At 38.5% G+C, this 26,929-nt stretch overlaps 6 protein-coding genes and 3 non-coding genes across 11 annotated transcripts; 7 read left to right on the forward strand and 2 right to left on the reverse strand.

The window, feature by feature from the left end:
* Nucleotides 1–203: 203 nt before the first annotated feature.
* LOC125215306 (deSI-like protein At4g17486) lies at nt 204–3,429 on the reverse strand. The gene is made up of 4 exons (XM_048116688.1): nt 3,044–3,429; nt 1,437–1,698; nt 721–788; nt 204–607 (listed from the first exon to the last, which is right to left on the reverse strand). The coding sequence occupies exons 1-4, from the start codon at nt 3,176–3,178 to the stop codon at nt 365–367; spliced, it is 708 nt and encodes a 235-aa protein (XP_047972645.1). The 5' UTR covers nt 3,179–3,429; the 3' UTR covers nt 204–364.
* Nucleotides 3,430–4,637: 1,208 nt separating this feature from the next.
* Nucleotides 4,638–7,588, reverse strand: LOC125215368 (probable receptor-like protein kinase At5g24010). The gene has a single exon (XM_048116766.1). It carries the CDS (start codon nt 7,333–7,335, stop codon nt 4,861–4,863), a length of 2,475 nt encoding a protein of 824 aa, XP_047972723.1. The 5' UTR covers nt 7,336–7,588; the 3' UTR covers nt 4,638–4,860.
* Nucleotides 7,589–9,167: 1,579 nt separating this feature from the next.
* On the forward strand, nt 9,168–11,507 carry LOC125214695 (uncharacterized membrane protein YjcL-like). The gene is made up of 6 exons (XM_048115823.1): nt 9,168–9,594; nt 9,669–9,895; nt 9,977–10,087; nt 10,492–10,647; nt 10,767–11,008; nt 11,084–11,507. The coding sequence occupies exons 1-6, from the start codon at nt 9,332–9,334 to the stop codon at nt 11,405–11,407; spliced, it is 1,323 nt and encodes a 440-aa protein (XP_047971780.1). The 5' UTR covers nt 9,168–9,331; the 3' UTR covers nt 11,408–11,507.
* A 412-nt stretch (nt 11,508–11,919) lies between these two features.
* Nucleotides 11,920–15,290, forward strand: LOC125214693 (uncharacterized membrane protein YjcL-like). Of its 2 annotated transcripts, XM_048115821.1 has the most exons (6): nt 11,924–12,256; nt 12,320–12,546; nt 13,226–13,336; nt 14,120–14,275; nt 14,455–14,690; nt 14,831–15,290. In XM_048115821.1, the coding sequence occupies exons 1-6, from the start codon at nt 11,985–11,987 to the stop codon at nt 15,152–15,154; spliced, it is 1,326 nt and encodes a 441-aa protein (XP_047971778.1). In that variant the 5' UTR covers nt 11,924–11,984; the 3' UTR covers nt 15,155–15,290. The 2 variants fall into 2 exon arrangements, with proteins under 2 accessions (XP_047971779.1, XP_047971778.1); XM_048115822.1 differs by lacking the exon at nt 14,120–14,275 and having other exon boundaries at nt 11,920–12,256.
* Nucleotides 15,291–16,849: 1,559 nt separating this feature from the next.
* Nucleotides 16,850–19,911, forward strand: LOC125214691 (ferric reduction oxidase 4-like). 2 transcript variants are annotated; one of them, XM_048115819.1, is made up of 8 exons: nt 16,850–17,213; nt 17,300–17,393; nt 17,471–17,647; nt 17,785–18,022; nt 18,115–18,442; nt 18,516–18,753; nt 18,826–19,535; nt 19,614–19,911. In XM_048115819.1, the coding sequence occupies exons 1-8, from the start codon at nt 17,063–17,065 to the stop codon at nt 19,751–19,753; spliced, it is 2,076 nt and encodes a 691-aa protein (XP_047971776.1). In that variant the 5' UTR covers nt 16,850–17,062; the 3' UTR covers nt 19,754–19,911. The 2 variants fall into 2 exon arrangements, with proteins under 2 accessions (XP_047971776.1, XP_047971775.1); XM_048115818.1 differs by having other exon boundaries at nt 16,855–17,213; nt 17,468–17,647.
* Nucleotides 19,912–21,649: 1,738 nt separating this feature from the next.
* Nucleotides 21,650–24,491, forward strand: LOC125214692 (ferric reduction oxidase 4-like). Its single transcript, XM_048115820.1, has 7 exons — nt 21,650–21,852; nt 21,922–22,195; nt 22,304–22,541; nt 22,621–22,948; nt 23,032–23,269; nt 23,344–24,053; nt 24,141–24,491. The coding sequence occupies exons 1-7, from the start codon at nt 21,702–21,704 to the stop codon at nt 24,278–24,280; spliced, it is 2,079 nt and encodes a 692-aa protein (XP_047971777.1). The 5' UTR covers nt 21,650–21,701; the 3' UTR covers nt 24,281–24,491.
* A 131-nt stretch (nt 24,492–24,622) lies between these two features.
* On the forward strand, nt 24,623–24,783 carry LOC125217287. The gene has a single exon (XR_007175701.1). It is a non-coding gene; the product is annotated as a U1 spliceosomal RNA (small nuclear RNA).
* Nucleotides 24,784–25,381: 598 nt separating this feature from the next.
* LOC125217181 lies at nt 25,382–25,546 on the forward strand. Its single transcript, XR_007175601.1, has one exon. It is a non-coding gene; the product is annotated as a U1 spliceosomal RNA (small nuclear RNA).
* A 485-nt stretch (nt 25,547–26,031) lies between these two features.
* On the forward strand, nt 26,032–26,192 carry LOC125217311. Its single transcript, XR_007175723.1, has one exon. It is a non-coding gene; the product is annotated as a U1 spliceosomal RNA (small nuclear RNA).
* The last annotated feature ends 737 nt before the right edge of the window (nt 26,193–26,929 follow it).

Consider the following 26,929-nt stretch of genomic DNA (forward strand, 5'->3'; position numbering starts at 1 on the left):
TTTCCCAAGCAAACAAATTCACTGTAATTAGCTTGATACGAGTTAATCTGGTAGTATTTGTTTGTGACAGCAGGAGGTACCTAAAAGAGTTGTGATCTCTTGATAAAAGTTCCAGGCTAAGAAGTCTATTTCGTGGGTGATATGATAAGAAACCATCTTTTAAGATAAAAGAATTTTGCGACTTACTGACACAGAAAATTAGGTTGACATAAAAGTTCGACAATCTATTCATTTCCAAATGTTATATAAGTTGCGACACATATTACAACAATTTGCAAGATCAAGAGTCCCAAATGTTTTGGTATTCTGGCATACAAGTTCACAGGTAATGATGCTGAACATTGCGGTCAGGTAGAGAGTCCGATCATAGAGGTGTTTTGGCGTCTTGTCTAAGTCGCTGATCCTCATCTTCCAGCTCCGAACTACTAGAAGGTTTCTCGCCGGGTGCAACGAGGTTCTTGAACCAGGTAGGTTGGAATCGGGGGGTTCCACCATTAGAGTTGCTGGGGGAATCTGGGCCTGTAATCATGTTGTTGGATGCAATTCCAGCTAAAAATCGATATGCGACTTTACTGGCAGTGACGATTTCAGTTTTGGCTTGCCTAAACTGCAACCACAATCAAATTAAGGGGCTTCAGAAATTTCAACATAAATGAGGCTGTGGAAAACAGTTATGTATATGAGTCTGTTGGAATCAGCAAATGGAGATTGGAGCCTTACTCTATATGCTGTGTTTCCGGCTATTTCTACAGCAGTGTCTCCAGCATTTGCAAACCTGTTCACCCAACCTGTTATGGAGGTGAAAAGATTACTACGATTCCAAGAAGTGGAAAAGGGGTTATACGATAGGCCAAGAGTAAAGAAGTGAAAATGCTGCCTACAATTACTCAGTACAACATGCCATTTCGATACACCTAATTACAGAATGACATTGGTCATGCGAACCAAGAATCATTAGATGGGAGTTCCTTAATCCAGGAGAAGCAAAAAGTTACTTAGCAATTAAACACACATGTAAAACCTTGTGCAGACTAAAGAAAAGAACCAAGCTGTTATAAGAAGTAAACAAACTTAATCAAGAAAAATAAGAGAGGCATACGATAGAGCCGAAGACCCTGAGAATCTATGATTTTCAATTGTTCCCAAGTGAAAAAATTATGTCCACAGCTAGTCTGATAACTGATAAGTCATAGAAAAGTATATATTTCACACAAATAGTCCCACATAATTACACCTAGGGAATCTTTGTCGAAGTTCAAGGAAGCATATATGAGCAAAAACACTGCCAAGTTATTACATAAGCTGATACTATATAATGCCCATTTTCCAAATATAACTTCTAACCAGAATCTGACAAACAAAGGAGAGCTACAATTATCAAAATGAAATGTTTGCAATAAAAAAAGAACATTAGTCAGTAAGAGGGACTGCCTTACCAGGTAACTTAGAAACACCCAGTCTTTCACAAAATTCATCACAGAAATGATTGCAATTTTTTGCTAGCAAATCATATGATTCTCCAGGCCACTCTCTGCTCAGTTCCATGAGAATTTGGTTAATCTCAGTGACAGAATTTGTGGTTTGTCCAAGTTTGATGCTTTCACGGTATGTATACATTGGATTCTGCTTTGAAGGACAGTGGAAGACACCAGTACCCTGCTCACAGAACCCAAAAGACCATTCTTCATCACCATAAACCTGTCGAGCAATTGAAAATTCAGTAGCAATAGCATGATCATAACTCAGCTGTATCCAAGAGTGAACTGAAAGTCAGGTAGGCAAAAGATATGGAGTACATATCAAGTGAAAACACAGAAAGATCCCCCATAACCTGCTCGAGCAAAAAAAAAATCTGAAATTTATGAGACAATGTAGATATAGAAGAAAATGAGTAAGCATCAAAATGGTGAAAACTGCAAGACCCAAAAGATTTATGAGATACACAATATGCAACCTTGTTATAAGGGATCCGCAGATGGCAAAATCAGTATCCTTTTACACACGGTGTTCTTGTAACACCAGTCAAAACATCCACTCGGCGCACATACTTAACTACAGGAACTACGAATACGGTACAGTCAAAACATCCACTACTGATTGTAACACATTAGATACATTGGCTTGCCATAAAGCTCATAACCAAATAGTGAAAACAAACGAACAACTCTATAGATGATGAAGAAGAGCTAGTTCCTAATAATATTGCTTCATACATATCACATCCAGATATATAAAAAACTTGTAAGTTCATCAAAATTAACTGGATTAGAACCTCTGACATGTTTTGGTTGACTAATACCAAAAGGTTATGCAAAGAGTCATAGACACAAAACTGTTTAAATCTACAGTGTGTGCATAACATGGAAACATTAAGGTAAACAGCCTTAACATCTTAAGAAAGGTGGAGATTAAAATGAGGTCAGGAGGGGCTATTATCTGTTTGGTAGAAAAACTAACACCCGCTACATGCTGTTTCGTTTTACACTCCATTTCCGTTGACGACTGAGAAAACTTGTTGAGTGGTTTTTCAAGAAGCCATTGGGGATTTCCCACCAAAGAATTACACTCATCTTTGTGTCAAACCCCAATCCATCCAACAAAATTGATGCATTTTCTCAATGCCAACCAAATGTTTCATGATAACTTATGGAGTACTCCCTAAGCTATTAACACTAACTTGATGTTAACACAGGTAATTAATTATACCCCCTAAGGTGAAAGCTCAATCCATAAAACTAATATATATATAGAACCTATATATAGAGCCCTTATTCAAGTACAAACATTTTTAAGAAAAACCCAAATCAGGGCATCCTTTTGGGACTTTTCTCCAAAACAAGTCCAAATCCAGCCCCACCTAGCATAGAACTGCTTCGTCCTAGAAAAGTATTTGAACAGAGGAATCCCCAAAAATCAAATTCCCAAATTGAGAACAAATTAGAGTATGCAAGTACCTAAAACAGCATCAGCCCAAAAGTAGCTACAACAATACTAAAATTAACCACCAAAACCCCACACAGGAAGCAGAGTGGGAGTGCAAAACCTGAACGGCGCTGTGGAAGATGCCGCCGAGGCCAATTCCGTCTTTGAAAATCTTGTTGATCTGCATTATGGTGTTGTTGGTTTTGTCGCTGCCGCTGTTGGTGACGTCGTAGACATGGAGTATGACTTCCGTCATCTCAAATTCAGCGCTTCCCTTTCCCCTTCACAATTTCGATTCAATTCAAAAAACCCCTCTCGTCCACGAATTGTATGGTATCTCCACTTCAAAGTTGAATCAGGAGGAATGATTGAGGATGGGCACTTGAAACAAATCAGATTAGGTGAAAGTAATTTAAGAGAGTGATGAGATTTGGGAGCAGATGGCGGTGTGACTATGAATTTAAGAGATGTGAGTTACTACTGTAGAATCTGTGTGCACCATATCCTTTGCATTTTTCATTAACTACTTTATAAACCTGCCTTGTCTTAAACTTTTAACCGAGTGTCTGAATTTGGAATTTGAAATTTGAAAGTATTTTGAATTTTTATTGAGCATTATTAGTAATTTTTATTGTCTCATTGAATTTCTGACCCAAAATTGAAAATTCGTTGTGAGGCGAGTGAAAATCCTTAGAATTAGGAAATAAATTGATGGATATACTATGTATAAATAATTTAATATTTTTTTATTGTGATTTTTCTTTTTAGAATCAATTTTTTTTATCATCATAAATTATGGAGTACGTAATTGTCTATATTGAGTTACTCCTACTTGATTTCACTCTCTTTATATAATTTCTTCTATTGCTTATGACAGATCCGCTTCCGATAATGGTGGGGCGTCAACTAAATTTCTTATTGTTATTAGCAGTTGCAACCCATGGATTTTTCTTGGTGGTTCCAACTTCAAAATTCAGGCTACGTCACTGATTTAAATAATTATGGTGACTAAACGATGAACTATTATTATTATTATTATTATTATTATTATTATTATTATTATTATTATTATTATTATTATTATTATTATTATTATTATTATTCTTCGTATTTATTTAATTAAATGTTAATTTTGGCCACATTAGTGTTGCCTTAAATGGAATGCAGGTAGACAAAATGGTGGGCTATGTTCTGTATTTTGACAGTTCTATCGCAATATCCAACATCAGTGCATATTAAAATTTAATTATTAAGAGCCTTCAATAATTGAAGTTGTGTGGTTGTTACAATTGGGTTGGTGTCATTCAGATAGGATTAGAATATATACATATCATATTATGTGAAAACTTGTACAATCATAACGAAACATTATTATGATCTCATTCATTTTATTTGGCATCATCCAAAAAATGTTACGTACGTTGATTCAATTAATTCATGACGACTTCATTCTTGGATAAGACTTTAGAGTGACTGATTGCATCAGTGACTTGTTAAGAAATATCAGTGTTTAACTAATTTAATAAACGAGTGGATTATTAGACAAAGACCCTTCCTTAATTTGATTTTGATTGGTTGATAAAATGACATGTATCTTAATTGGTTGATGTATCAATTTCTTTCTTTGCAAACCATCAAAGGGTAAATTGTAATTTTTCTAGTTTAATCATATCAACATTCTTTCGATTATAATCTTTGCACAAAATAACAGGTAATTAAGCAAACCATTATTATTGAGTATAATAAAGTAGAGAATGTTAATCACGAATTAACGATTCACACATAATACATGTCGAATACGAGCGATAAAAAGCAGAAGCGTACTTATGTCCATATTGTCAATGAACTTGAAGTAGGTTTGATCGTTTTCGAAGAGAGACATCGTTTCGTTTCTCGTTTGTATATATATGCTTGCATCTTGTTATTTGATGTGGTGATCTAGCGGCCGTCATTGGTTATGAGCTGCGAGAAAACACGGCTCGTTGACATGTTCGAGCCACCATCCCCACCAACATCTACACGCCTCGATGGAACAGCAACAGGTGCTTCACCATCGCCACCATCACCATCTGTTGCCCGTTGCACTTCTTCCCTTGGCCTATCGTTAGTCTGTAGCTGATACGCATACTCCAAATTCCACAGCACGTCGCCCATGGTCGGCCTATCCACGCCATATTCAGCCAAACACTTCTCAGCAGTCTCCCCAAATTTCTTGAGGGCACTTGGCTTGATCTGACCACTGAGGTGAGGATCTATGATCTCGTTGATCATTCCTTTCTTGTGCCATTCCATCGCCCATTCAGCTAAGTTCACTTGCTCGCGGTTCAGCAATGGATCGACTGCAGGCCGAGCACAGAGAACCTCAAAGAGCACGACCCCAAATGAGTAGACGTCTGACTTGTCAGTGAGCTGCTGTCTCCTGAAATATTCAGGATCCAAGTAGCCGAAGCTGCCTTTCACGCCAGTGCTGACATGAGTCTCGTCTAGGCACGGCCCGGACTTTGAGAGGCCGAAATCAGCAACCTTAGCAACACAGTTTTCATCGAGTAAGATGTTGGTTGATTTGATGTCGCGATGGATGATGCCTTGAGCTGAGCCGGTGTGCAGGTAGTGAAGCCCTCTGGCTGCCCCGATGCATATCTCAAGGCGTTGCTTCCAAGACAAAGGTGGTGCGTCGCTACCATAGAGATGGTTTCTCAACGGCCCCTTCTCCATGTACTCGTAGACAAGTATCATCTCGGATTGCTCCTCACAGTAGCCAACAAGTGAGACAAGATGGCGGTGGCGAATCTTGGATAGTACAGTGATCTCAGTGTGAAACTCCGGGAGCCCCTGCCTTGAGCCAGGCACGCCTCGTTTCACAGCAACTTTTACGCTGTCTTTGAGTACACCTTTGTACACGGTGCCAAAACCACCCGAGCCAACTACCAAACTCTTGTCAAAATTATCGGTAGCAAGCTGTAGATCAGCAAATAGGATCTTCAAATCATAGAGGCCATAGGGGCTGGGAGTGGCAAGGACCGTGCCCTGAGATATCGTGGCATGGGAGCTGCCACCACCAAACACACGCAGAGAAGTCCAGCCTGCGCTCTCTGCACGCTTCGTCTTTGGCTTGGGCTTCCTCCTCCTGCATCCCAGTATGGCTAAAACCATCACAACTGCCAAAATCAGCATGAAAACTCCACCAACGACACAACCTAACACGATCCACTTGCCATCCTTCTTGGACCTCAGGGGAGATGGAGCCACATAGTTCACCATTCTCATAATCTCCACCCCATTGAGAATAGCATTCTTTTTCATCGCGATGTTCAAGTCCGAGGGGCCAACACTGACCGAAACAACACCAGAGCCCCTCATATTCTTCACCACAAAGTCAATGTAATAAGGAGATGCAAGCCTGTGAAGTGAAAGCACAGAGAGATCCACATCCTTGTATGAAGTAACACCATTTATATATATGTTGAAGTACAGCGTGTTGAGGGCAACGCTCACGATATCACAGAAATGGAGACGGACCAAATGCATAGCACCCTCCGAGCCAACCGGGAAATCCCATGTGATGTTGAAATGGTTAATCAAACTCCCGTTATACACATTCATCTGCTGTGCAGTCATGTACACATTGTCGGGGGCAACCTCCCTCGTTGCCCCGCCCTGCTGGTAGTTCGGAGGATCACTAGTCCTAGCAACCTTAGCAGCAGATTTGATCACAAGAAAATCCTCATCAGGAATCCAACTCCTCCAAAGAGTGTCATTGAAAGGTGTTATCAACAAACCCCCAACATTAACTCTATGAACAGTCTCCAAAACTTGGCTTGAAACATTCTGCTTAAACTCACTAATCTCCCCAGGGCTAATCAAGGCTATCCCACCAGCATCAATGAAGAAATCTCTGGGTGCTGAGAAAACCTCAATTGCACTCACAAATGCAAAATTGGAATCAGGTGTGAACACAATCTCAAGCTCATCTCTATCCACCATGACAAAGAACTCTTTCACAACAGTAGCATTAGCACTAAAGCTAGTTAAAAGAGAAACCCCATTTGAGGAAACACTAAATTTCCCATTTTTGAGATCATAATTCAGAGAGGTGAAGGGAGAGAAATGCAGACGAACTAAATGAGTGCCAAGATTCTTGATATCAAAAGTGTAGGTCGAGGAAGAAGTGAAAACTCGAGCTGTGGTGTAAATAACAGTTGAATTGGAAGATGAATTTGGGTTTGTGAGAGAAGATGAAGTACCTTCCGACAGATAAGTTGAACCCTTGTGTGAAGAATCCCCAACAAAGTGTCTGTTGTAAACCATCTCTGTAGTGGAATCGGATCCACAGCTGATGAGAAAATTGTCTTGGGGTGTGAAAGCATATGAAGTAGTTAGAAATAGAAGAAGTGGAAAGACTCTTGCAGCCATGATTGCTTAGCCAAAAATTGAATCTTTTTGCACTGAAATTTACGAATTGGTGGGAATATAATGAATACAGTAGATATGATTACTACAAGTTCTTGAAAAGGTGGAGGGTTTTGCTAATTCAAGATTTTGAGAATTTCCATAAAAAAATTCAAGATTTTGATGATGGGGTCATAATCAAGAATGCTACTACACGACCATTTGTTTGTGCAGAACCGAACCATAAAACATGGGTGAAAATGCTTGAGAAGTGAAGAGTGAGCAGCTTAAGTTTGACTTAGGTAGCTTTGCATGTGGAGTTTTAATGTGGCATTAAATTTTAGTCCAAATTCTCAAAAAAAAAAAAAACTTTTTTCGAACCCTCAATCTATTAATAGGAAAAAAAAAATGAAGTAAAGAGTGAGTTTACTAGATCTCTTTCTTAGTTGTATAAGTTTAGCATGGATGATTTTTTCTATTTGATGTAGTGACAAAATTGCCAGCGTGATCAGCACCAGTAGTTAACTGAATTTTGTCAAAAATAGTATTCTTAATTAATCAGTAGCAGATTGAACTATTCTGTTTACTGTTTATCTTATTGTGAAGGTACAGTAAGCTATACAATAGTAGTATGATACAATTCCTGCAGGTGAACAATCAATTTAAAAATAGGATTTGATGTATATAAAAAATCAGGTTGAACAGCAACTTCTATCTTATAAAAAGGGGAAAACAATGTATGCAACAATAGAAAAATAACTTAAAATCTAAAAGCACGTGAGCCGTGCCGACACTATTTTGCCTCCTTGAATAATGGATATATTTATGAGGAGGAGGAAGTAGGATAAATTTTACTTGAACATCCACAATATTAGAAACCATATAATTAAACAAAGCTCTATTAAACTTAACAAATATTTTTACAACTGCTGTCTGTATCTCAACGTCTATACGCGGGTGCTTAGTTGTCTCCAACTGATTTATAAATGTAACCTCAATGCATCCCACAATCTTATCAAGATCATTATGTATTGGGATGCCGATTCATATTTCTCATATTTATAGAGCAGGTCAACGAATTCACGACGAATCTAATAAATGAAGGTCGGATACTATTGTACCATGATTTTTTTTTTATTTCTTATTTAAAAATAAATTATCACAATTTTCGTTTAATCTATCCAAAAAAAATTGCCACTTCCCGAAGTATTAGGTTTTTCGCCATGGAAATTTGATGCGAAAATCGATCGCATCAGAGTTATAGGCAGGGCTGATCTATACGGTTGCCAAAAGGGGCAAATGCCCCACCTAAGAAAATTATTTAGGCTACTTTTGTTTGTTAGTTTTATTTTTTTTTAAATATCCTTATTTATGTCCCTTCTTTTTTGGCTCACCTATATATAATTTTTTTTCTCCGTCCCTGATTATAGGGACTGAGTTTATGAATGTCTAAGTTAAGAGATATATTTTGTGATCAATTTTCAACAATTATTTGGTCACTTTCATTGAGTGTGATAATTCATTTTTAAAAGTTTTTAATAGCGACATTGTCAAATGTCAGTAGCTCTCAACTAGTGATGATTCTTCAAAAATAAATTAGACATGCATGCATTCATTCTTCTTTTGTAATCTGTATTTACAATTGAATAATGAAACAACATATTAATATTGATAAAATTAAATACTAGTACTACCTTTTATGTTTAATTATTAAGGATTTTGGCATTCTTTAATTTTTATACTTAATTATTTATATGATCAATTAGTACTCCATTATTTTAGAAACATGTTAAAAATATTTACGTTCATATAAATATTTTACTACCATTGATATAATAACGTCAAAAGAGAGCAATAATTGACCTTGAAGTAAACTGCATCAGAAAATAACTGAAATTTCAGCTGAAAGATAAGTGTTTCACGGCGGAGCCACCCATCGCCACCGCCGCCGACACAGTTAGTTTCCATCTCCAAGCTCTCCTCATCTAACAAATAAAACTTTCCTGATAATTTTGTAAGAATGACGGCGACGCATCTTCTCACACACCCAACTTACCTCCCTCCGCCGCCGGCGAGGCGGCCTCGTCTCCCAACCCACCGTAACGCCTTCTCACTTCCAAATAACAAAACCCCATCTCTAAATTTCGCATTTTTAAGCTCACCTCGGGAAAGAAGTCGCAAGAGTTCAGCAATCAGATCACAGTTGAACTTCCCGATCATCTCGCCGCAGGACCAATGGGGCACCTGGACCGCTCTGTTCGCCACCGGCGCTTTCGGCATATGGTAAATCGATTTTCACAAAATGGGAGTAATTAATTTGATGTTTTCCCCTTGATTTTGTGAATGAATTATTCAAGGTCGGAGAAGACCAAGATTGGGAGCGCGCTGAGCGGCGCATTGGTGAGCACTCTGGTGGGTTTGGCGGCGAGTAATTTGGGAATCATAGCGAGTGAAGCGGCTGCTTACGACGTCGTTTTGGAGTTCCTTCTGCCATTAGCGGTTCCTCTGCTGCTTTTCAGAGCTGACATGCGCCGTGTTCTTCGCTCTACTGGAACGCTTCTGCTCGCTTTCTTGCTTGGATCAGGTAGTAAATTTTGACCTTTTTGTGGGGATTCGAGATGCAAGTTAGCCCTTTGAGCTGTTATTTATCTTGATTGTGAGGCAGTGGCGACGACGGTGGGGACGACAGTGGCATTCCTGTTGGTGCCGATGCGATCTCTTGGTGGAGATGGTTGGAAGATTGCAGCTGCTCTAATGGGAAGGCATATTGGTGGAGGTATTGTTGATTGCTTTCTTGATATGATGTTGATTGCTTGTATAAGTAACATATTTCCAATATAATGCAGCATTTATTGCCTTGTGTTGATGACTTTGTTCATGAATTGAAATCAAGGACTATTAATTTCCCAACTGCAAGACAATGACTAAATATTTTAGTGCATTTATTTGGATACTTTTCTATGGCCAAGTGATTTCTGCTGGTTCTCTGATGGTATCGGCATTGTTTGTCGTAGTGCTAGTGCTACGCAATCTAAGAACCATTTTTCGATATTTTTTGCCTGCAGACTAAAGGGTTGCTGTTTGTATAAAAAATTCAACTAGTCGTATGCTTTTGTTATATGTTCACTGATGATTTCCATATCTTGTAACTCATGGTGCGCGCGTTCTATTCTGTTGCAGCTGTCAACTACGTGGCCATATCTGAATTTCTTGAGACGTCATCGTCAGTTGTGACTGCCGGACTTGCTGCAGATAATGTGATCTGTGCTTTATATTTTGCCTCATTATTCGCATTGGCATCTAAGATACCTGCAGAGTCATCAGAATCAACAGCTGGTGAGTCGGAATATCTTCTGAATCAGTGGAGGTTTATGTATGTATGAATATGAGATCATATAGATACATGGCCAAAAAAATTATTGTTTGTTTCATAGCCACTTAATTCTTTGTGGTAGATGCTGAACTTAATGAAGAAAAAGAATCTGGGAACAAGCTACCTGTGCTTCAGACTGCTACGTCCCTTGCTGTATCGTTTATTATATGCAAAAGTGGCAGTTTTTTGACAAAGTATTTTGGGATCCAAGGAGGCAGCCTTCCAGCCATTACAGCTATTGTGGTTGTTCTAGCAACTATATTCCCGAAACTATTTGCTTACCTCGCGCCTTCTGGTGAAGCTATGGCGTTGATACTGATGCAGGTCAGCATTGCTAGTCCCATTTTAAGCTGAGAAACACAAGTTGAGAAAGTGATTTGTAATGTGATCCTGTATTAGGTGTTCTTTGCGGTTATTGGGGCGAAAGGAAGCATCATGAGTGTTATGAACACGGCGCCCAGCATCTTCTTGTTCTGTCTAGTCCAGATCGGGGTGCACCTAGCTATCATCCTCGGGGTGGGGAAGCTGCTGCGGTTTGAGCTCAAGTCGTTGCTGATAGCATCTAATGCGAATGTGGGCGGTCCCACAACGGCCTGTGGGATGGCGACAGCAAAAGGGTGGACTTCTCTAGTTGTTCCTGGCATTCTTGCTGGCATCTTCGGCATTGCAATCGCCACTTTTCTTGGTATAGGTTTTGGACAAGCTGTTCTCAGATTCATGTGAATATGCCATTAGTTTGGACATTAAAGTGAAGCAGACTGTAAAGGACTGATTCTGTAAACTTTATCATCATTGTTGAAATTTTGAATTTCTTCCGTTCAAAGTTGGAAATGTTATTTGTTTTTTGGGCAGTAAGTTTTATATGAAAAAAATAAGTGAGTAGAATGTGATAATAGTATGTGATAATGTGATTGACATGTGAATCAATTTACTCAATTTAGATTAAGACATAGTATTAATGTGAATCTAAATGTTATACTACAAGTGAGACGGTTATTTATGAATGGAGAAAATAATACTCCATGTTGTACATCAATATAAAATACTAGCACTATGTTGAAGGTAATAAATTGGTTATAAATCCAACTCCTAATCCAGGGGCAACTTTTTACAGCATAGTGATTTGAATTCCTAATTTATGGATTGAAGTATATTAAATTATTAAATGTGATTCATGACGTCATAATTTCGAAACACATTTATTATTGCAAGTATATGCCACGTGGACAGGCATCCGATAAGAGAAAAGATAGCAGTAGAATTTCAAAGCGTGGCCGGCAACGTCGCTCAATCGCCGGCTATGGCTTCCTCACCGATGCCGCTAAGTCTAACGCCTCTCTCACAACCCTCTCGAACACACCACTCATTCTGCAATGCCGCCAAATTTCCGTACCATCACCATTCAAACACTAATTCCACTTCCAATTTATCAATCAGGACTTGTCGCAATCTCACAGCTCCTACCAATCCTTTAACCGCCAATTCCCTTTCGAATAACTCTCCCGTGGTCTCCGCTGACGACAATTGGGGCGTCTGGACTGCTCTCTTCGCCACCGGCGCTTTCGGTCTCTGGTAATATGAATTCGTCCGCTTTTCTTTCGATGCAAAAATAGATGCTTAAAATGGTGCGTTTAGGTCGGAGAAGACGAAGATCGGGAGCATGATTAGTGGTGCATTAGTGAGTATTTTGGTTGGGCTTGCAGCCAGTAATCTGGGGATTATTCCGCACGATGCGCCAGCTTATTCTGCTGTGTTTCAGTATTTATTGCCACTAACGATACCATTGCTGCTGTTTAGAGCTGATTTACGCCAAGTCGTACGGACTACAGGGACTTTATTCTTGGCTTTCTTGCTAGGATCAGGTGCTTCCTTTATTTATACTTTTATTATTCATATCCCCATTTGCTTATTTTTATACCAAACTTGTTTAATTGTTGCCAAAAGTAAGCTTAGCATCTCACGAATTCCATTAGTTAGTGACATATTGAGGCCAGCACTACTAAAGAGTTTATGGAACATGATTCTTGAGTAGCAGTCTAATACAAGCGATAAGGGTCAATGGACATAGATGCTTTCTTCTCCTTGCACCTTTACGAATCCAAGAGCTATGCATGGTTGATTCAATGGCCGCTAAGGTTGCATAGGATGGGATATCTACAGCGAGACTGTTACATATGATTGGAGCTTTTATATGTACCACTTAGACCACGCTTCTAAGTTTCTTTGTTTTATGGCTGGTCTTGATGCCGGTCATTGTGTTGTACTTATAGGACCAAATTCATTGCCATCATTTGAGTCAAATTGCCTTCTTATTGGATTTAGACAGAAATATGGATCAAGGGAATAGAGATAAACTATTTAAAACTGTATTTGAGTTTTTAAATGAGAAATTTTTCTTTAAAGCACATGAAGTTGTAGAATTATATTTTTTTGCTAAGCTTTATCAATTGATTATGGTTTATTAATTCTCATACAGATATTCCAGGGCTATATATTGTGTTGGAAGCCATTAAACATTTAATTGCTTCTTTGATGCTTCAGTTGCAACAGTTGTTGGGACAGCAGTTGCTTTCTTGATTGTGCCCATGCGGTCCCTTGGTCAGGATAGCTGGAAAATAGCTTCTGCTCTGATGGGCAGTTATATTGGTGGAGGCAAGTAATTTAAAACTTACATTGCAGTCTTACAACCTTCTTGAATAGCAGCACTAAGTCTCAAATACACATTAATCTTGATTGTTTTTGTTTCGGATTTCTGGAAATTGTACTATTGGAGAATGTACTCTGGCTAATCCAATGTGGTCGATATGCTGAGCTGGAAAATATGTAGTGTTCGGTGACATTTTGTTAATATCTTATTATGTGGTTGTATATTTAGTCGTACAAAACATTTTTAGTTATTTGACTTTATTAATGCTGTTTTTTCTTGTAGTTTCAAATACAAATAGAATTTATGGTCCCCTATTCATTTTTGTTCCAGAATAAAGCAGACACCTTGAGATGATATTCAAGCAGACCTTTTCTTTTGATAAATTAAGAGCAATCAATAATGGATGTAGACAACAAGTAAGGCAGACATACACATAGCTCAGGTTGACAGAATACTTATTTGCAAATTTAATCACTGTTGCATCTCCCAAACGTGAGGCAATGAGAAAGAAACTGTACATGATATCTACTTCCATTAGACTTCCCCAGATGATCCCTCTTTATTCCCTGTATACCCAAAAGGTGTATATCCTCTGTTATAAACACCAAATATTGTTAGCATTAGCAAGAAAAGAATATCAGTCCCTCAGTTTCTTGTTAGGACTGCTCTGGCCTCCAAAAATTCACCTTTTCAGACCGTCTCTCCATCTTAACATTTACTTATTGTTGGTTCAGTAAATGTTTTTTCCTCGTCATTCATGTAACGTCAGTTTGTATCTATGAATGCAGCAATAAATTACATAGCAATATGTGAGGCACTCGCTGTTTCTCCTTCGGTTGTTGCTGCAGGTGTAGCAGCAGACAATGTCTTATGTGCTGTGTACTTTTTTCTCTTATTTGCGTTGGCCTCCAAAATACCCGCAGATGTTGCAAAAGTGCCTGATGGTATGTAGACTTTGTTAAGTTCATATCCTGGAATGCTCAGCATGCGTCAGTTACTCCACGATCTGTTGGACATTTTCAATGAATTACCATGTCTGCCATGCTTTATGAAGCTGTTTCTGTTCTACTTTAGACATAGTTCTCATTAAAATCTGTAAAGTTTTGGTTCGACCCATGTACAGATGCTTCATATCCGGCGATGGATGAGAGCAAAGTTTCAGTGTCCCAAATGGCTACATCACTTGCTGTTTCCTTTGCTATCTGTAAAGCAGCCAACTCTTTTTCCAAAACTTTTGGAATTCAAGGAGGTGAACTTCCTGCAGTTACAGCAATTGTTGTCCTTTTAGCAACCTTGCTTCCGAGTTTCTTTCGCTACCTGGCTCCTGCTGGTGATGCTTTTTCTCTCGTACTCATACAGGTCACTAATTAACTACTACTACAATTTTCCTATGTTAATTTCGAATCCTTTTTTTTATGAAGATTGTTGTGTATTGAGGATTCACAGTCATCCAATATTACATACTACAGTTTGGTGATTATATCTTCTTTTTTATACAGATATTTTTTGCTGTTCTTGGTGCAAGTGGGAGTGTGTCGAATGTAATCAACACAGCTCCGAGTATCTTTGTTTTTGCCTTTGTCCAAGTGGCTGTTCATCTTGTTGTGATACTTGGGCTGGGAAAATTATTTAGAATCGATAAAAAACTATTACTACTTGCGTCAAATGCAAACATTGGCGGTCCAACTACAGCAGGTGGAATGGCCACAGCGAAAGGGTGGAGCACTTTAGTTGTACCTGGCATTCTCGTAGGGATTTTTGGAATATCAATTGCAACATTTTTAGGAATTGGTTTTGGAAAGATGGTTCTCAGATACATGTGAAGCAAAAGACTGAATGTGTTTTTTATCATATGTGTAACACTTTCCAGTTTAGCTGTCTTCTTCTTCTTCTTTGCACCTGCTGTAACTGTTAGTTGAGAATCAAAAATTAATAATAGCACTCTACTCTATCATCTTACTTCTCTCTGTTTCTTTTCTGTGTGTTTATGTGGAAATTTGATTGCCTGAGTATAATTGGTTTTCTAGAATTTACAGACTGACTTGAATCTGAGTCTAATACTTCGCTTATGGAGTTGGATACATCACTACTGAAATCCCCAACTTCATGTCTACTCCAGTCTGGAATAAAAGCATGCTATGCAGGTAATACGTTTTGATTGTTTCCATTTTATTTTCTAAACAGTCTGTCCATTTTGAAGTTTTTTAAAGGGACAATTAGTTTCTAGAAATGGAAACCAGTCTTATATCGTAAAAAGATCCTACTTAATCAGTCTGCATTCAGTTCACGTTTTGCATGCTTGTTGTCATGAAGAGATTAAAGGAATTTTTTTTTGGCAAATATCTTATTTACGAAGAACAATTCAAGATCTTATCTTATCCATGCATATCCAGTTTCACGGTCAGGATCTTTTAAGTAGGTTAAAATTTAATTTATGTCACTCACTTTTTACAAATACTTTTTATTTCATATAGAGGCTGAGAAAGATGAAGCTGAGCAATTTCAATAATGAGAGAGAGCTATCTATCTATCTATATAACCCCAAAAAATTTTTGTTAAAGTTTTCTGCTAAATACCATGTGTTAGTACTTCTACTAGAGTCACATGTCAATGGCATTAAATTTCAGATGTGTTATATGATAACTTAATATTAATAAAGTCTGCATCATTATGTAGGAAGAAAAATTTAGTTGTAGAAGCAAATATCGTTGAGTTAAAAGTCAGAGTGCATCGGATGTTGTCATGTTAGTTTAGAACAGTAATGTATCACTGCAAATACATTAAATAAATCTAATTTCAACCATTATATCGAGAGTCTCCGCATTATGATCGTCTTGTGCTCTGGATATGCCTGGCTGTTTAATTTTTAAAAATGCTAATTCTTATTACCGTTGGCGTTGACATGAAATATCATAGGCCACAATCATATGATAAATTAGCCAATATGTACTGCCATAAATTGAAAACCCAGAAGTCAACTGTACTTCATTGGTACTTAAAATCTTTGTGGTACTGTCTTTCCTTGCCTTGGGAAGACTTTATATTGCAAACTTACTTGATATTATCAACTTGTTATGCTGCCCTGTTTGGTGTAAAGATAATATAGCATGATTATCTATAATGTTGAATATAATATACAAATTGTTTAGATCAGTCTTTTTCAGTGTTAAAACCAATAGTATGGGAAATGTTCCATTTTTTATTTGAAATAGTGATTATTCACATTGCTAAATAGCAGATAATATCATGACATAGAAAGAACCTCCATTTATTAATCTAGCGCAGGAGCATCACAATATGCATTCATAATAAGTTGTTACCTCAGGAGTATTTGTGTAGAAGAAGATTCAAAAGTTCAATTGCTGACTAAAAACTAACGGTTAGGTTCTCGAGAATAACTTATTAATTTATACCTTTGGAATTTGCATAAATGGCGACTCATATAAAGAGCTTTTGACTTTCAATCTACAAAGACATTTATACTTTATTATCCACTTGTTTGCAGTTTAAGAAGCACAATCAAGCAATCTTCAGCACTACTATGTCTGTATTTGTGCATGAAACATGCCATTTCTTTGATTTGATATGATGACGCATAAAACTTGCATCTCCACACACACTCACATATATATAGACAGAGTACATTTAATACATGTGCAAGCCAAGCAATTTTGATGTGTTTACTTTGAACTCCAAAAGATCATAGCTTTGCAGAAACTTCAAGAGCGAAGATGAAATATCGTGCAGCATGGCAGATTTTCTTTCTTTTAGTGTTTATAGGATATATGTTTATATGGGTCATGCTTCCTACAAAAACTTACAAAAGGTCATGGTCTCTCGAATTGAATAAAAGACTCAGTTCCACATACTTCAGGGAACAAGGTAAGTTTTCTGCGCTAATGTACATCCATTTGCTTATTAACATATTCGATACTTTCTTCACTTCACTCCCATTCTTATATATGCAGGGACGAATCTTGTTTTATTCAGTTTTCCTCTTATGCTCACTGCTCTTTTGGGATGTGCTTATCTACATCTCCTTAAGAAGTCGAATGCTGAGAGGTATGGCCTTTCTGGACTACTCATTTCCCCCACACCCACCAAACATATCAAATAAATTATTCTTGTTGTTGCAGTAGTAAGAGTTACTTTGATTTCCTGAGACGACCAGCATTGGTAATGGCGCCACTTGGAATAGTCAACTATATGGAGCTTATATTTTCCGCCATGTTTATAGTACTTATGATTTGGTCTCTAGCAAATTATATGTATGTCAGCATAAAGTACCCCTTCATGATGAGGCATGGAGTGGCCCAGTAAGTATTAGAAAGCTCCTAAAACTCTTTTTTCTGTGAATATGCCATTCTGGGCTTCTGTTTTTGTTTTCTGAATACTGCTAAAACTCTTTGTTCCGTGATATGCCATTATGAGCTTCTGTCTTTGTTTTCTGAAGGTGGCAAACTATCTTCCGTGGCGTATCCCTGAGGCTTGGCTATATTGGAAACACAACTTGGGCCTTCCTATTTTTCCCTGTGACAAGAGCATCATCAGTCTTGCCTCTCCTTGGCCTCACATCAGAGTCTAGTATCAAGTATCACATCTGGCTTGGCCATCTTTCAAATGTTCTTTTTGCTCTCCACAGCATAGGGTTCGTTATCTATTGGTGGGCAATGTCTCATGAAATGATCTTGGTAACATTCTTGTACTTTTCTCAGTTTCAAATATGCTAATCCATCACAATTGATCCGAATCTTGATAAAGAATGAAGTAAATCCCAATGCAGATGCTCGAGTGGAGCAGTACTTATCTGTCCAATTTTGCTGGAGTCATTGCATTTGTGCTGTCTCTAGTGATTTGGGCGACGAGCTTGGATCGTGTTAGGCGAAAAATGTTTGAAGTATTCTATTATGCTCACCAACTCTATCTTCCCTATCTCTTCTTCTACATGCTTCATGTTGGAGTGGCCTATCTCTGCATGATTCTTCCTGGGATCTTCCTCTTCCTTATTGACCGACACTTGCGGTTCCTACAATCTAGACGGCGCGCTAGGCTGGATTCAACACGCCTTTTACCTAATGGCACCATGGAACTGACCTTCAGCAAGGATCCAGGTGAAGTGTCAATAACTGTTAACCATTCTCTGGAAAAACTAAATGCTGATAAAACCTCATCCACTCCTTTTAGGGCTTTCTTATACTCCCACAAGCGTCTTGTTCATGCATGTTCCGAGCATCTGCAAACTGCAGTGGCATCCTTTTACAGTGATGTCAAACAGCAACTTGGAGACGAATAAGCTAAGCATCATGATCAAGATCGAGGGAAGCTGGACTCAGAAGCTCTACAAACAGCTTTCTTCGTCTTTGGATCATCTTGAAGTGTCCACTGAAGGACCTTACGGACCTGCTTCGTCTGATTTTCTAAGGTAATAACTGCATAAATGATTAGGTTTTCCAGTTTAAAGTTCTTTGTGCTCACAAAGTTTGTACTTGTTCAGCCATGAGTCTTTGGTGATGATAAGCGGAGGAAGTGGCATCGCTCCTGTCATCTCCATCATACGCGAAATCATTTTCAGAAGTACAGAATCCAACAGAAAGGTTCCGAACATCCTCCTCATCGCAGCCTTTAAGCACACAACCGATCTAACTATGCTTGATCTCTTGCTTCCCCTGTCTGGCTCTCTATTAGACATTTCAAAGATTCAGCTGCAGATAGAAGCTTATGTTACTCAGGAACACGAAAGGCCTGTCGAGGAAGCCAAGAATCAAATTGAGACGAAGGTGTACAAACCAGGTCCATCAGATTTACCCATATCTGCTGTACTGGGGAAGAACAGCTGGCTGTGGCTTGGTGCGATAATCTCATCCTCCTTTGTCATGTTTCTACTACTTCTCGGATTTGTAACACGTTACCATATATATCCCGTGGAGAAAAGGGGGGAGAATTACCATTACAGCTACAAAATTCTGTGGGACATGTTTCTTGTTTGTGCAAGCATCTTTGTAGCAACTAGTGCCATTTTCCTCTGGCAAAAGAACGGTATATCTGGAGAAGGGAAGAATCAGATTGAAAATGTCGATCTGCCAACTCCAACGAGATCACCTTCTTCTTGGTTGAGCGTTTCAGATAGAGAACTTGAGAGCCTGCCTCAACAGTCTCTTGTTCAATCCACAAATATACACTATGGAGCACGACCCGATCTCAAGAGTGAGTTTCTTTTTTTTTGAGCTCTTTCCTTTTCTGGGTTTCAAAAATGTTGATATTTTGTGCTGTATACAATTGCAGGGATACTCCTTGGTTGCAAAGGATCAGACGTTGGAGTTGTAGTTTCCGGGCCTAAAAGCATGAGACATGAAGTTGCAAGAACATGTGCTTCTGCTTCAGCCAAAAACCTCTTTTTTGAGTCCATCAGCTTCAACTGGTGATAAATGTGCATCTGCTGCAGAAACCTATTTTATTGTTTGTAAAGAAGGAAAGGATTGAGATTGTGGTTTTGCTTGTTTGTATGTTATAATCAGCAATGTGTGTATACAGTTTATGCTTGATTAAAATTGAAGTTGCATCAATTTTTGCAATTTGCTAAGGCATCTTGCCTTCTAGTTAATTAGGAAAATTAATAATTTTGACCTTCTTTACTCGAAGAAATATAGAATTAACCTAAACTTCTCCTATTAATGATACACGTCAAACATTTTATGTATCAACATGAAGAGAATAAATTGGAAATGTTTTTGGAAAAGTTTAGTCTCAAATATAGTACTACTAGTTATTCTTTTCTATGGGATTCATTAGTCCTTTTTGTGTCCTACTTAATGCACTATACTTTGAATTTATTCACATTTTTTTTATATCAATTTGATGTTTAGTTGAATTTTATTAGTAGTAGTACTTATTATCGAGAGTTTACTACTACATAATTAGGACATATAATTATTTTTTACTAAATTATTGTCACTTTTGTGAAATAAAAATTACTATTAGGTAGAGTTGATAAATCCAAAAGTGTCGTAAATAATTTTATAGTTTCCATTTTTTAAAATATATATTCCTAATTATGATGTATAATAATAAATTTATTTTATAATAAACACGAACAACATAATTATTTAGGGACGTGACACACTGACACTATGAATGAGGCACTAAATCTCATCTAAAACAATTATTCAACACATTAAATTTGATGAACCGAATACCCAATGCCCAATGGTATGGAGTCGAGCACAGTAAACGTAACTACCAATAATCGAACCTCATAAATAGCTATAGACTTAAACAAAAATCATCATGATATGACCACCACCATATCTTATAATTTGTTAATAAAAGATAGAGCAATGCACATAGTACGTACATTATACAATTACCCCTTCTTTTCAATTAATTAAATATTGCATTTGACCTGAATGATTTCAACTGTCGCAAACTAATTAGAAGAGGAAAAACAATTCATTGATCATCACCTAATTAGAATTGGCCATCGATTGAATTTGAATATCCAAAATGTCAACTGTACTCCCAAATGGTACTATCACATAGTACATAATTTTGCCTAAAAATGGTACTCCAATTGAAGATCTATTACATAAATATATTTGTCGCCACTAATATTAGTTGGATAGATATCAATACACGCGAGGGAATTGTACTTTAAAATGAAAAAAAAAACAGAAGGAATCAATGAAGTTGAAATTAGAGATAGAGACAGTAGAATAATATTATGCCATTTATATTACTCCACTACCAAAACAACTGGAAAGATATTAGTATATGGCTGAAGAAAATTGACCTATAATTATAAAACACAAATGCAAAATCTTATTAATCCATCTCAGATCAATGTGTTATTAATTACTACTACAATTACTAATTATTAGTATTACATATCTTATTATGCACTCCCAAAATCAATTAAAAAATCCCCACTTTCATATAGTATTATTATACTATTATTAAATATTTATTAATACATTCACTTCAAATATCCTGAATCTACAATGAACCAAATACAGTACTCCTATATGATTAAAGAGATAAATTGATCACATCTCTGACTTTTCATTGGCCACAAGAGTCACCATAGCACCCAACATGTCTCTGACTTTCATTAATATTTTAAAAAATTATAAAACTATTACAGATAATATCTGTAAGGTTGACAAGCCTGCATAATGAATTTTTGTACGGTAATGTTTGTACTTGCGCATGAAACATGCCGTTTCTCTCATAGCTTCCAATACACACACACACACACACACACACACACACATATATATATATATATATATATATATATATAAACACAGATATTAAATGATGTCTCAGCACACCCAACAAATAATCAACTTGTGAAGCTTCTAGAAATCAAAGAAGATGAGATATCGATCAGCATGGCAGTCTTTCTTCCTAGTGTTTTTGGTGGGATATATGTTGGTATGGATTCTGCTTCCTACAAAGACTTACAAGAATTCATGGACTCCCAAAATGCAGAAAAACCTCAACTCCACTTACTTCCGTGAACAAGGTAATGGACTATTTTGATTTGATTTGCACATTTTTCTTAGCTAAAAAGTAGTAACACATTAATCTGTAGGGGTTAATCTTCTTTTGCTAAGCTTCCCTCCGATGCTCGTCGCCGCCCTCGGATGCGTATATCTACATCTGCACAAAAAATCCAGTTCCGCGAGTAGTAAAAGGTCTTACCTCTTGATGAAACGGCCGGCGATGGTGGCGGCGCCGCTAGGCATAGTGAATGCGGTTGAGCTGGCCTTCGCGGCCATGTTTGTATTACTTATGATCTGGTCTTTGGCTAACTACTTGTATGTCAGCTTTGGCCATCTCCACATGCACACTCCTGGAGAAAAAGTGTATGTATGCCTTCTATTTACAAACTGAGTTGCGCTTCATTGTTGATATTTATATTTATTGACTTTGACTTTTTTTTGGTGGCGTGGGTGGGGGTTTAATTAACAAAGATGGCAAGCCAAGTTCCGTAGCGTTTCGCTGAGACTGGGATACATCGGACACACGTGCTGGGCTTTCCTCTTCTTTCCTGTGACACGAGGCTCGTCGTTGCTGCCTCTGATCGGGCTGACCTCCGATTCCAGCATCAAGTATCACATCTGGCTCGGCCATCTCTCCTCGTTGCTATTCACTCTACACAGTGTGGGATTCATCATATATTGGTGGACCATGACTGATCAAATGTATCTGGTAACATGATAACAAGTTTGATCAATGAATTATTCAATAAGTGTAAATTAAGTAATTAATAATGTCTATGTATATGCAGATGCTTGAGTGGAGCAGCACTTACCTCTCTAATTTCGCCGGAGTGATCGCCTTTGCGCTGCTGCTGGCCATTTGGGCGACGAGCTTCGACCGTGTGAGGCGGAAAATGTTCGAAGTCTTCTACTACACACACCATCTCTACTCCATCTATATTTTCTTCTATATGTTCCATGTTGGAGTCGCTTATCTCTGCATGATCCTCCCCGGAATCTTCCTCTTCCTCATCGACCGTTACTTGAGATTCCTCCAATCCAGAGGGAGCGCCCGCCTCCACTCTGCCCGTCTTTTACCCAATGGAGCAATGGAACTCACCTTTGCAAAGAATCCAGGTAAAAAACATCAAATACGTTTGAACAAATGAGACAATACATAGCTCCGGTAAAAAGCTTATGCAAACGCTACTATCTTTCAGAGCTGTCGTATAACACAACTAGCACGTTGTTCATTCGTGTCCCGAGCATATGCAAACTGCAGTGGCATCCATTTACAGTGATTTCCAACTCCAACATGGAGAAAGACAAGCTGAGTGTTGCAATCAAACCTTATGGAGGTTGGACACAGAAGCTCTACAAACACCTTTCTACACCTTTGGATCATCTTCAAGTATCAACTGAAGGCCCTTATGAACCTGCATCATCTCATTTTCTAAGGTAAAACCTCACAAATTCCTCTATTTCCACTCACAACTTATTCATTTCACATGATCTTCACAATTTGTTTGCAGCCATGAGTCTTTGGTGATGATAAGTGGAGGAAGCGGCATCACCCCTTTCATCTCCATAATCCGCGAAATCATCCACAAAAGCACATCAGAATCAGGCACCAAGGTCCCAAGAGTCCTCCTAGTCACAGCCTTTAAGCACACAGCTGATTTGGCAATGCTAGATCTCTTGCTTCCTCTCTCCGAAGCTTCTGTAGACCTCTCCAAACTGGAGCTGCAGATAGAAGCATACATAACTCAAGAGCACGAGAGGCCTGTTGGGGATGATAAAAACCAAATCGAGATCAAACTTTTTAGGCCAAATCCATCAGACTCACCAATATCTGCAGTGCTAGGGAAGAACAGCTGGCTGTGGCTTGGTGCAATAATCTCATCATCCTTCCTCATGTTTCTGCTGCTTCTTGGGCTTGTTACTCGTTACCACATATACCCTGTCGAGAAGAGGGGAGAGAATTACCATTACAGCTACAAACTTCTCTGGGACATGTTTCTTGTTTGTGCAAGCATCTTTGTAGCAACTAGTGCCATTTTCATCTTCCAGAAGAGGAGTGTTTCTGCAGACGGGAATCAAATTAAGAATATCGAGCTGCAAACTCCAACCATGTCGCCATCTTCGTGGTTAACCCCTTCGGATAGGGAACTGGAGAGCCTGCCTCAGCAGTCTCTTGTCCAATCCACAAAAGTGCAATATGGTGCAAGGCCTGATCTCAAGAGTGAGTTTTTTTTTTTGTTCTTGCTTTTCTCTCTCATGTTAAGTCATAGAATCTGAGCTTGATTTTATGTTTGCAATATATCTGTAGGGATACTGTTTGATTGCAAAGGTTCAGATGTTGGAGTCCTTGTCTGTGGGCCTAAAACTATGAGGCATGAAGTTGCCAGAATATGTGCCTCTGGTTTGGCCAAAAACCTGCATTTTGAGTCCATGAGCTTCGACTGGTGATGAATGTTTTGCTGATTAATTAGAACGACCGTCTCTATTCTCAGATTTCTCATCGAGGTCTTTAGGCCTTGCTTATTCCTATTGTTTGCTTTCCCATGTATATATAGATTTGGTGATGCTGTAAAGTAGTGTACATGCTATACTTGATAAATGTATTTACTAAGTTATGGTTTGAAAATTTTGGATCATATTCAATCTGTTTCATTTGTAAGACTGTTGCACATTTGAAGCTTCGCACAAGTAAAATTGGGAATACTATAATTTTTGCTTCCCACATCGGGAAATAGTAATTAGATGTTGGGGGAGTTGCATATAAAAGAATACCAAGGGGCATGTTGATCCATACTTACCTGGACGGGGTCGATGGGTGATCCATAAGGCCCATGGCCTAGGGTGGTGACCTCCATTGCACTTTGGAGGGGTGCCCTCCTAAGGTCGGCCCAAGTGGTCGAGCCTACGTCATAATTTGTGACAGAGGGGGCCTGCGTTCGCGCGGCCCCTGCCCAATTCATCTTCAAATTTTCATTTGTTTAGTTCCTTTCTTAAACAGATACTACCTATGTTTTCTTTTGTGGAAGCATAGTGAAGGTACTAATCATAGGGTTTGTGGTGAAGTCATATCGTTCAGAACTATTTAGCCCAAGAACAGCAGACAATCACAATTGTGTCTTTTAAAGTTTTAATGGTCCGCTGATGATCTCTAGACTAGCTCTTCTGCTGGGACTCGTTGGCAACATATGTTTGTCACTCCTCGTCTTCGCGGTGGCATGAGGGTAAGTGGGTAACAAATCTTTAGCCAGTTAGCCTCATTAGACTCACCTCAGAGTCCTCCATCAAGTATCACATTTGGCTTGGCCACACTCTTCCTCTCATATGGTCTATGCTACTTCAAGTATCTGTGGAAGGTGCAATCACCTTGTTTCTAAGGATTGAAGAAGAGGCATACAAAGCTCATTCACTTGTAAGAGTTGATTCTGGATTGAATGTTGTTGAGTGGGAATAGAAAACAACGCTTGATGATTTTGTGTTCCCACAATGGAAAATAGTAATTGGATGTGGAATGAATTGCATATAAAATAAAACTAAGGGACATGCTGCTTCATACTTACCTGGACGGGGTGAATGGGCGATCCAAAAGGCCCATGGCCTACCTAGGTTGGTGACATCCATAGCACTTTGGAGGGGTGCCCACCTAAGGTCGGCCCACGCGGTCGAACCTATGTCATAATTTGTGATTGAAGGGGCCTGCGTTCGCGCGGCCCCTCTCCAATTCAACTACAAATATTTGTTTTGTTCCATGTTTGTTCATCAAGAAGAATGCTTTTATTCTTATCTACGGAGTTCTAAAACTCTTCCTCTCACATGGCCTGTGCATGCTATGTGACTTTCTTGGCTAATACTGATCAGATCTTCTATGTATATATATAAACTGTGCTTTCTAGAGTTTATTCAACATAGAAGCAACAAATTTTAGCAGTGACTTTGCTGAGCTTGAAGTTGTTGCATCTGGCTGGAGAAGTAGCTATGCTTTGTGGGATAGTCATGTGGGATCCTCATATTCTTGCATCAGTTTCAAAGATCCTTGCAATCCCAACAAAAGATTTGTATCATCAGTCACTTCTCAAAGCTTGGATGGAATGTTGTTGATGAGTGGGGTTATAACTTGATTAATTTGTTCTCCCACATCGGAAAATAGTAATTAGATGTTGAGGGAATTGCATATAAAATGAAACCAAGGGACATGTTGATCCATACTTACCTGGACGGGGTCGATGGGTGATCCATAAGGCCCATGGCCTAGGCTTGTGACCTCCATTGCACTTTGGAGGGGTGCCTGCCTAAGGTCGGCCCAAGTGGTCGAGCCTGCGTCATAATTTGTGACAGAGGGTGCCTGCGTTCGCGCGGCCCCTGCCCAATTTATTTTAAATTTTCGTTTTATAGTAACATGGACTCGTGTTGTCGGTTGGCCTGGCTTTAGCTTGCCTTAAAAGAGTTCCTGGATTGGGCCTTGCACTTATTTCAATTCGTCCAAATATCTTTGCTCTTAAACAGGCATAAAACCTGGCTAGGTGGTTCGAAACTTGGAATTTAACCTCAACTAATTCATCAAAAGATGACTCGAAACTCCAGCCTATACTAGACATGAATTTTCAGATGGAAAGTATGACTAATGACTTCAACTATTCCATCAAGATGACTTGAAACTCCGAAACCACGTGCATCGCGAAACAGATTAATACTACAACAGCAATGGAAGGGTGTATTATCCTGCTGCGAGTATCGATGCCAATGGGATTTACGTCTAATAAATAATCAAATATATCTTGTGAAAGTTGAAAATGCAAATATTACCAAGTTGAATTATTATGTGTATAACAAATTAAATGGAAGTACAGTAGTATATCAATAGTCTATATGGCATAAAATATTTCACTTACAGCATCAAAATGTGAAAGTTCTAAAAGTCAACCGTGCGTACTTCTAATCGTACTTGTACAAGAATATACTTTGTTGGCGTATGTTACAAAACAATCATCTGTCACAACTCATATTAGTTTAGGTTTGGAATCAAAGGTAGTTAGGCAAAGAGACTGCCTATGACCATGCTCATACACTTTGTCTCTTGTACGACAAATGATGGGAATAATG

The sequence above is a fragment of the Salvia hispanica genome, chromosome 3 (genome assembly GCF_023119035.1).
Source record: "Salvia hispanica cultivar TCC Black 2014 chromosome 3, UniMelb_Shisp_WGS_1.0, whole genome shotgun sequence".
NCBI classification, from domain to species: domain Eukaryota; kingdom Viridiplantae; phylum Streptophyta; class Magnoliopsida; order Lamiales; family Lamiaceae; genus Salvia; species Salvia hispanica.

Bases quoted from the DNA above. Each gene is read 5' to 3' on its own strand.
- LOC125215306 (XM_048116688.1), bottom strand. From the start codon at position 3,178: ATGACGGAAGTCATACTCCATGTCTACGACGTCACCAACAGCGGCAGC. The intron at 1,699-3,043 runs GTTTTGCACTCC...ATTGCTCGACAG, and splicing joins TCTTCCACAGCGCCGTTCAG to GTTTATGGTGATGAAGAATG. The intron at 789-1,436 runs GTAAGGCAGTCC...CCTCCATAACAG, and splicing joins GGGTGTTTCTAAGTTACCTG to GTTGGGTGAACAGGTTTGCA.
- LOC125215368 (XM_048116766.1), bottom strand. From the start codon at position 7,335: ATGGCTGCAAGAGTCTTTCCACTTCTTCTATTTCTAACTACTTCATAT.
- LOC125214695 (XM_048115823.1), top strand. From the start codon at position 9,332: ATGACGGCGACGCATCTTCTCACACACCCAACTTACCTCCCTCCGCCG. The intron at 10,088-10,491 runs GTATTGTTGATT...ATTCTGTTGCAG, and splicing joins GGGAAGGCATATTGGTGGAG to CTGTCAACTACGTGGCCATA. The intron at 11,009-11,083 runs GTCAGCATTGCT...ATCCTGTATTAG, and splicing joins TGGCGTTGATACTGATGCAG to GTGTTCTTTGCGGTTATTGG.
- LOC125214693 (XM_048115821.1), top strand. From the start codon at position 11,985: ATGGCTTCCTCACCGATGCCGCTAAGTCTAACGCCTCTCTCACAACCC. The intron at 13,337-14,119 runs GCAAGTAATTTA...CTATGAATGCAG, and splicing joins GGGCAGTTATATTGGTGGAG to CAATAAATTACATAGCAATA. The intron at 14,691-14,830 runs GTCACTAATTAA...TTTTTTATACAG, and splicing joins TTTCTCTCGTACTCATACAG to ATATTTTTTGCTGTTCTTGG.
- LOC125214691 (XM_048115818.1), top strand. From the start codon at position 17,063: ATGAAATATCGTGCAGCATGGCAGATTTTCTTTCTTTTAGTGTTTATA. The intron at 17,648-17,784 runs GTAAGTATTAGA...TGTTTTCTGAAG, and splicing joins ATGAGGCATGGAGTGGCCCA to GTGGCAAACTATCTTCCGTG. The intron at 18,754-18,825 runs GTAATAACTGCA...GTACTTGTTCAG, and splicing joins GCTTCGTCTGATTTTCTAAG to CCATGAGTCTTTGGTGATGA.
- LOC125214692 (XM_048115820.1), top strand. From the start codon at position 21,702: ATGAGATATCGATCAGCATGGCAGTCTTTCTTCCTAGTGTTTTTGGTG. The intron at 22,196-22,303 runs GTATGTATGCCT...TAATTAACAAAG, and splicing joins CACACTCCTGGAGAAAAAGT to ATGGCAAGCCAAGTTCCGTA. The intron at 23,270-23,343 runs GTAAAACCTCAC...ATTTGTTTGCAG, and splicing joins GCATCATCTCATTTTCTAAG to CCATGAGTCTTTGGTGATGA.